The following is a 9213-nucleotide window of genomic DNA, read 5'->3' as shown; positions in this document are numbered from 1 at the left end:
CCACCATTGCACCCTCACCTTTATCAAATGGTTGCGTGGACAGCTTTTTTAAAAAGCATTTCTTGTTACAATTATTTGTGAGATTCTGTAAATGGGCCAGTGGGCTGAGAAGAAAGCAATTCACACATCTTTGCGAATTACGCTTCCCACAAAGGACCTAAAAGTGTCCAGTCGTGACATGTAAAATACACAGAGGTAGACAACAGGGCTGGGTTAGCACCTACTTTTATGGGGACAATTACCCTAATCCACTATTCGTAAACATATCTCTATATTTCGAAATTTATGAGAATCACATAGATTTTGCAAATTATTCTAGATAAAGATATTTTGTGCAGTCCCTTTCAAAATATTTTCAAAACATCTAATTGGATTCAAATAAATTCAAATTATCATATTTAATCTTTTTGAACAATTTAGAATTATTGTGACTAAGATATTCTTTAATTCAAACCAATGCAAACTAATTACAAATATCATTTAAAAGCCCGTGTGGTGACTTGGAACGGACTCTAGCGAACCGTCTAAACAATTCGATGACGACTTTGTTCACACACCCATTCCACAAGATTGGCGACTTCTTTGCGATCTCGCTGTGACGTCAAATTTGACAGAGCACTCAACGAATTTCCCAGACGAAAAACAAATCTTTTTACGCTTAGTTAGGTTTATTGTCTTTTCAGTCTAACTTGTGTGTTTTGCATGATATTCCAAATATGCAGTCATTTAGTGCTTTACCGACCAATTGTCTAGGAGGACCAACATTTGAGGTTACACAATTTCATATCATATCAAATCTTAGTACACAATGCACAATTCATTAGGATTCCAACGTATTCCACGAAAATGAATTTATGCCTACCTTCTCGGCCGCTATTGTGATCAATAAAGAACCCATAATCACTCTACACAGAGTATTTCTTGGTGCGAATACCAGCAAGTTTTATTGATTGGCATGTAAACAGAAAAAAATGTAAACAACAAGCGAGACCATAATCGTCAGGCGAGTTTCAAACAGCACGTCTGACAAATACCATCAGCACACTTATTCTGTTTCTGAAGAAATTATAGTAAACAGTAATGATCTAATATCCAGGCTAGAGAGGCGGTCATTTGCTCCTGAGCAAATACAGCATGTTTCGCCCTTACTCCACCCCATGCAAAAAATGGGCTGTCCCAAAATAACACCTGGGCAAATTGAAATATCAACTACATGTAGAAAGGCAACATTTGCGAGAGTGGCATACTTTGCCTATCTCCCTCCTATGCATAAATTGACTGTTCCAAAATCACCCCTGTGCAAAAAACATCAGGGAAAACTGGAAAGGCCATTATTTGCTCCTGAACAAAAACAGCATATTTAACTCCCTTCTCATGCAATAATGGACGTTTTGTAATTATCTACGCTACATTTATTTGAATGGGTCCTGCAAAAGGTGGTTACTGGCTGATTAAGACAGCTAGTTGACAGAGGATCTTTAATTATGTAACACTTGGCAGGACTGTTTTGATGTGACTTTTGACTCGGTGGTTGATAGACCAGTTTTTTTTGTATGCAATGCACTCAATTAGGTATTACGATATACTATCATCTGCGTTGATGAAGGTTCGACCTCTAGGTTATAAGATACGCCAAAAAAATTACTCAAGCAACTGGATAAAGTTTTTGAAACAGACGTTTCGTTTCAGACAGCATCCGCTATCTTTCGTCAGTGACTAATGAAAGATCTATATCTATTCAGAGTTTTTGGTATAAAACCTGCTTCTGCCAGATCTTTTCTTAGTCACTGAGGAAAAATAGCGGATGTTGTCTGAAACGTCTGACTGTTTCAAAACTTCATCCAGTTGCTTGAGTAACTATTTTTGCCGTACTATCATCTTTATTTGCTCTTTTCTAATAACTTTGTTAATGTTGTTGATACTACTGCCAACTCTTTTTTTCTTATATTGCTTGAAGAACTGAGGTACTGAAGGGCTTAGACACATTTACATACATCCATAAATACTTCATTGAAACTCTCAACTTGTAAACCGTCTTCGGTTAGTGTTTACTCTAGTCGCAAGTGCCCAAAGAGACACTAAAACGTAGACAATTCAAAGTAGACTTCAATGATAAAAATCACTTAAGTAGTCCAGTTAGTTTATACAAAGTTACCAAGTTACTTATTCCAAGTTTGTTAACTAACTCATTTCTCCTTACAATTTCCTTATACAATTATGCTGGTATCCTTTAGTGTTAAATATTGCTTCTTAAAGGCCACTATTGTAGCATCGGTAGGATACAAAACCAAAAGGCTTGTTTATTTCTTCAAATAAGTTGCAGCTACATTTATGTGATCATAATTTGATTGTCAATGTCGTGTTGAAAACCACCTGGGATTTGTTGATAAATCGGTTTGTTTTGCAATGCCAGACTAGTTCAACACTTCGTGTGCGCGGGTCATCTTTTGATCATAGTTGAAGAAATACAAACTGTTGAGATATGTATACTAGTGATTAGTTTACCATCATGAACACAGAGCCATAAAGTTCACAAAGACCGTGTTTCTCGTATTCGCTAATGCTTCGTCATTTTTCCTACATTGATTTGTTCACGACACACTTTGTTCAATGCCCTGTATAATTAGAAAATCATGTCATAGAGAATCTGACCACACAGTGCAGCGGCTACCATCCAAATCATGGCCTGGTCATGTGACCCATGGCTCTCATGAAATCCTCCAACTAGAAAAAAAAAAACATGTATATATTTAGAAATACAATGTATATAACTTAGAAGTATATTCATAATTGGTACGTGTGAAAACCCAGAAAAAAAACCTCACTGTTGTTTTATATGATATTGCTCAAAAGACTGCGTGACAATAAGTATTTTGGTATTGTTTTTTGTTTTTTTTGTTTTACCAGAGTGACTGTGTTTCAGAACGTCAATGGCCTCCTTACCAGTTTGGTCTTCGAATGTTTCTTGACCACTTGTCGGTTCCGTTGTGAGTCCATCCTGTGGTTCTTGGCCCCATGTGGGCCACCTGGTCACTTCTTTACCTGTGGCAGCAGTTTGTAGGCTGACGCCCGACGTGGTTGTAGCTTGAGTGGACGCGCCGCCCGCGTTGCCACACCCCTGCTCGTCCTCCCCTGCCGCACAGTCCGGGTACCCGTCACAGATCTGGTGATGCGGCACACAGATCGGGTCTAGGGTGGCGGGCAGGTCGCAGGTGAGCGTCGGGCAATCATCGGTCCCTCCTGCATCTCCGACATGGTCACAGGCCTCTTCGTCCTCCTCTTCCAAACAGTCCGCTTCATCGTCACAGCGGAACGCGTCGGGAACGCACGGCGCGTTGCCGTAAACAGACGAACAGTTGTAGCTGCAGGAGCCCCACCTGCGTGCCAGAGCGTCTTCAACTGTAGCAACAGATTTATACCCATCAATGAAAACGCTGCATATAACCATCTACAAGTAAGCAATTCAGAACCGACCAAATCATCCCAACGAAAGGTGCAATTAAGGATGTCGTTGTTAGTATTTGAATATCCATGGCAACATATTAAAACGGAATTTGTGCATCACGCTCCCACAAATTATGACGGTTGTGACTTACTGTCACTGGGCCTTTCATCCTCTCCGAAAGAGCAGTCCTGGTGCCCATCTCCTAGTTGACGTGTCGGCAGACAGGTGACGGTGTTATGGCAGGTGAAGAAACAGTGTTTGGGCACTCCTGTCATGGAGAGTACATATCAAAGTTAAACCATGTCAATCTACGAAGAGGCAATTGGCAAGCCATTCGTCGAAACATGGGAAGGAAAAAGGAACGCGGGATATACATAGGAGCAGCTGGTAGAAAAGGCCCAGGACCGCATGAGAGGGAGAACCTAGTGCGTGATCAATGTCCAAGGATGGGCAAAAGGGCTAAGTAAATAAAGCATGATTTCCACTAGCTGCTCTTTTAAGTCAGCCTACCTTGCACACACCGTTCTTCGTCCCTCCCGTCCGAACAATCCTCAATGTCGTCACAGAGCCATTGACTTGGAATACAGGTGTCCCCAAAATCGGTCGGACACTCCATGCCACACTCTGTAGAGGAAACACAAAATGTGAATGACTCACAGACGTCAGTAGAAGTTCACTATTAACTGTGCACGCCCCAATTCTTCCGCGAAGGAGACCCTTGATAAGTCGCAGCAAAAACAGTTTCGAGGGTAGAGTCAATTCCACATTACCGAGTGGGTGTTTGTTGCCTTTTGTTCTAACATTTGCAAAACCTCTGTAACAATCTAAGGGAAATAAGTGACTGTTTAGAACAATTTCCAACATTTATTTGATGTTCAAAATAGTTTCTGCTGTGTTCCAACATGCTAGACAAATTTCTAACATTGCACATGTTATTCGTATTATTTTCGAAACTGTTACAACATAGGTTGATCTTTTGTTCCAACATGTTCCAACATTAGAACAAATGATGTAACTGGGTCAGTGGGATGGGAACAGGGCAATTCACACATCCCTTCAAAGTATAGGTTATTAGGCCTAGGTGCCATGCATAGACACCTCAAGACAAAAGTCCAGACATGAAATCTAAAAATATACAGAGGCAGACAATAGAGTGCGTTTAGCACCTACTTTTATGGGGGCAACAGCCCAAATCTACCATTTGAAAATTAAATGATACAAACTGTAGGAACTTGTTCCAACAGTGAATCAATCACATTGATGTTTGAATAATGTTATAAATAAAGACAAAAATTAATTTAAAGCATCCCTTTGAGCCAGATTTACATCTTTGACGTTGTAAAATATAAGCGGAGCCAGAGTTACAATTCCTCACGACGTAGATCATTGGGAAAAGTCTATTATACCTAGCATTAATCTCTTACTGCCAACATTAGGCAATTTTGGCGAGAAAATAAAGGGCTTCATCCAATACGAACATGCCCAATTTTGCGTTATGGTTTTCCCCTTTAATATACCCAAACTAGAGAAGTTTAAACATAACTCTTAGTCTTGCGGCTGACGAGAGAATATTCTTCCAATGCTTACACGTGTACAGGTATTTTGCTTCAGACGGAAACTAGAGGTGGGGTTGTGCAGCCTCAAATGGAAACCCAAAATAAGGGGGGCTGTGTTTTCCTTAGGTTGAAATAAGTAAGTCAAATACGGGTTATCAAGCTATGAGCAAAATAAGTAGCATATTGGGCGGGGATGGGTTCAAGTAGCATATTGCGTTTGATAAAGATGAAGCATTATATTGACAAGAATAAGGGTCAAGCTTCATACTGAGTGAAATGGGGTCATGCACCATATTATGGAAATAGGATTAAGCACTATATTGAGTAGGATAATGTTCAAAATTCAGTAGGGTTATAAGCACGAAATTAGCACCCATTTGACCGATCCGGTCATATGTTTCCTACCGTCACAGTCTGCCTCGTCCTTCCCTGTGGAACAGTCTTCTATGCCGTTACAACCCAGCGATTCGTAGAACACTTCAGATCCTCGTCCAAGACTGACGTCATCTCCACACGGAATGAACTGACGGTCGATTTCTACAAGTCAAAGAAGTGACAATCATTTACTAACTGCAGATACCATAGGACTTTCACGATCGAAAATGTTATGAGTTGTTTGAACTTACAGTCAAGAAACTGGTTCAACGTAATAGATTCTACGAACACTATCTATATCTATCTATCTATCTATCTATCTATCTATCTATCTATCTATCTATCTATCTATCTATCTATCTATCTATCTATCTATCTATCTATCTATCTATCTATCTATCTAATCCGTCTATTCTGTCTACTGCATCAGCCGTGCGGTCCCAGCACTACCTAAGCCCACTTCCCTGTACATACAACAGTGCTGAACAGACGAACCCGAACATCCAAGATCTTCCAGCTTGGTGGTCAATTCTAGACCGCACTCTGCTCGCAGCACGTCTTCACAAATAAGGCTGGAACACAAACAGCTTATAGCTCTTTCTTTGTCTCTTTTTCTATATCTTTTTCTGTATAGACTGAACTACTATTTAATTGAATGTACTAGCAGGAACCACACATCACAGAAAAAATGGGGATCTTTATCTTTCTCTTGGCTTCCAAAAAGCATACAAACACGACGAGCTTACGTATGAAATACTAGCATGTGAAGGTTAGAGTATCAACATGTCCACCAATGTCTCACATAGATGACATTTCATCAAATGTAATTATTTTTGTACTTGCATTTATTTGACTTCGAGCAAGAATTACCATTACTTTTAAAAAGGTTCCATTTTTGTCTTGTTGAAATCCAAAAATTTCTTCTTAACCTGATTTTAACTATTTGTTAAAGTTAAAAAGTTAAGTTAAGAAAATATCTGGTAAATCATATAAGGCAAGTTTGATAATAAGTGTATTTACTTGTCTACATTGTAGCGCTGCGGCACACATCCGTCAAAGGCTGAACAGAAACTTTCCTTTGGTCGACATGTCCCGTTACAGAAGGCCTCGTGAGATGCACAACCGAAACCTTGTAAGGAATATTGACGGTATATGATTAAGTCACAATTGAAGAAAGGGGGCCCTGCCGGGCAGTTCGCGGGCAGTTTGCTTTTAAACTTTCGGGCGTGACCCCTACCTAGTGGCTGCTAAGTAGTTGACACTTTTCAGGCGTGTTGGCTTATAGGAAAATGTGATCAAGAAATATTCTGCAATGGGTTTGAACGGAAAAACAAGTCGGGGAAGAAAAGAATGGATACCAGACTACACTACCAAACATTTTCAGGAAATGATAAATAAATAAATTCTAGAAATAAGAAAAAAGCAAGAGGTCATTCGAAGATTTTTTTCTTGTAAATTTTCACAGCAAGAAGAATTTTCTTATTTTTCTTAGATGAAGAAATTATTTCTAAGAAAGGTTTTCTTTCTTAAGATTGTTCTTGAAATTCAAGTGAAATGTTCTTGTTTTTCTTCTCTGAAGAACTAATTTCTTGCTATGTTTAAGGAGATATTCAAAACAAGAAGATAAGATAAAAAACAAGAAAATCAAGATGTAGAAAACAAGTAATGACTAGAATGATATTGTTGAATCATCTTTTTTTCGCATCAAGAAACTTTGAGAAATGAAATTCTAGTTTTTTCTGGGATCTTTATCAAGAAAATACAAGAATTGCTCTTGTCTTTCTTGAGATATGCTGCTTAGAAAACAAGACTATTCAAGATATCTAAACTATAGGACAAAGTTGAAGTAATGACTAGAAGTATATTCTTGAATGTTCTTGTTTTCGTATCAAGAAACTTGTTTTTCTTGATAATACTTTAAGAAATACAAGAAATACTTTGATTCATATTTGAACTCTATATATGGTTGTTTCCTGGCTAAGATGAGGCTATTGCAAGAAATAGAAGCTAAGTTAAATTTTCTTTAAAAATCTTTATTGTTCTAGCAAACATCTGCATAAACTTTTGACCAATGGCAACACTTGCCATGTGATCTTTTTCTAGATGCTGATTGGTGGATTCATTTGCCACTGGCGGTTAACAGCAGAGGCAAAACTCAAATTCAAATCCTGTTCACTTCTAGTTCTATTTGTATCAATGGAAGACTCGAGTCGGTTTCAAAGTCAAAACAAGAGAACATATACAATATGCATATGGGGATCATGGTCTGAGCCTGCAGCATTTTGCATGGAAACGCTGGATAGCAGTATGAAAAAGGTAATTGCCCCTCCCCACCCGACTGTATGGAAATTTGTTTGCTTGTTTGAACCTTTGTTTATTAAAATCAGTTCAGCTTTTTCTTATATGAAACAAAAGTACGTTAAAGGGCCCCTGGATGGTTAAATCATCAAAAGCACCAATCATTAGATATAATGATAAGTATAGCCTCTTTGGATCCATCTCAAAACAACTTTTTGGCCCACGAATTAAAAGATTTTAACCAAAACCGACCTCACAAATTGGAAGATTACATTCCACCGCTGAGGGGTGGTCTATTTTAAACGTATTGTTTCTGGAAAACATATAATAATGATTGGTAAAAAAAAATGATAAGATATAATGTGTTTTGTGAAGAAATCATTTAAATTGGAACTTTCACATCTAGAACCTGGAAGTTAGTTAGCTGAATTCAGAAATTAATGATAAAGTCTTCATTTCTCCCGCCCCCCAGATTTTGGAAGAAAATTTGAATGCAAAAGGGAATGCCAGTGTCAACAGAAATGGCAGTTCCTAATCTTTATGTTCTTCCATTAGGCTTAGTAACATAATTAGTTTTTGTATTTGTAAAGCAATATTGTATATTTCATAATTATACCTATTATCTAACTTGATTAGACACACTGTGAAACTTCGCCAATATCATTTTTTCAAATACCATAGTCCACAATTTACAGCAATATCAAGCCATCAACATGTCATTTTAACTGTAACTATCGGAGTAAGATTCTTCTTGTAAGAACATCAGTCTTAGGAGTAAGAACAAATTTCTTCGCAGTAAGAATTCTGCTCTTGATGTAAGAAAAATATTCTAGGTGTAAGAAGATTAATCTTAGAAGTAAGAATACATTTCTTGGTAGCAAGAATTCTGCTCTTGATGTAAGAAAAATATTCTTGGTGTAAGAAGATTAATCTTAGAAGTAAGAATACATCTCTTGGTAGCAAGAATTCTGATGTTGATATACCGGTAAGAGAAGTTTTCTTGGTGTAAGAAGATTAATCTTAGAGGTAAGAAAACATTTCTTGATGACAAGAATTGTGCTCTTGATTTAGGAAAAGTACTGTTGGTGTAAGAAGACTAATCTTATAGTAGTAAGAAAACATTCCTTGGCAATAAACAATATTTGCCCTTCATGTGAGAAAAGTTTGCTTATTGTAAGATCAATCTTATAAGTAAGACAGCATTTTCTAGGCAGCAAAAATGATGTTCTTGAGGTGAGAAAAATTTTGTATTAGAAGATCAACACCAAAAATCTTTTTTTCTTATTTTTTTTCTTATTTTCTTGTTTTCTTACGTTGAGAAATATTTCTTATACAAAGGAAAAACAAGAAAATTCAAGAAACCTTCTGGGAAGTCTTGTCTATGTCAATTCTTACACAAACAATTAACTTAAACCAAGAATGTTTCTAGCATGCTGTTTTCCAATAAGAATTTTCTAGAAAAATAAGAAGAATTTGCTGTCTCTGGCTTAATATAAGATTTGTTTTTTGTTTCGTCAAATTTGTATTCTTACAGATTCT

General features: G+C 37.5%; 1 protein-coding gene across 1 annotated transcript; it reads right to left on the bottom strand.

Moving 5' to 3' along the window:
- Positions 1–414: 414 nt before the first annotated feature.
- LOC136441966 (CD320 antigen-like) lies at positions 415–3448 on the bottom strand. The gene is made up of 2 exons (XM_066438534.1): positions 2944–3448; positions 415–2724 (listed from the first exon to the last, which is right to left on the bottom strand). Exons 1-2 carry the CDS (start codon positions 3446–3448, stop codon positions 2624–2626), a joined length of 606 nt encoding a protein of 201 aa, XP_066294631.1. The 3' UTR covers positions 415–2623.
- Between the last annotated feature and the right edge of the window lie 5765 nt (positions 3449–9213).

Source organism: Branchiostoma lanceolatum, chromosome 9 (genome assembly GCF_035083965.1).
Source record: "Branchiostoma lanceolatum isolate klBraLanc5 chromosome 9, klBraLanc5.hap2, whole genome shotgun sequence".
Classification (NCBI taxonomy): domain Eukaryota; kingdom Metazoa; phylum Chordata; class Leptocardii; order Amphioxiformes; family Branchiostomatidae; genus Branchiostoma; species Branchiostoma lanceolatum.
This window is presented reverse-complemented; position numbering and strand designations above follow the sequence as displayed.

What these genes read in the sequence shown, in the direction of transcription:
- LOC136441966 (XM_066438534.1), bottom strand. Translation starts at nt 3,448, where the DNA reads ATGGTTATATGCAGCGTTTTCATTGATGGGTATAAATCTGTTGCTACA. An exon ending in AACATTCGAAGACCAAACTG is followed by an intron (nt 2,725 to 2,943) that starts GTAAGGAGGCCA and finishes TTTTTTTTCTAG; the next exon opens with TTGGAGGATTTCATGAGAGC.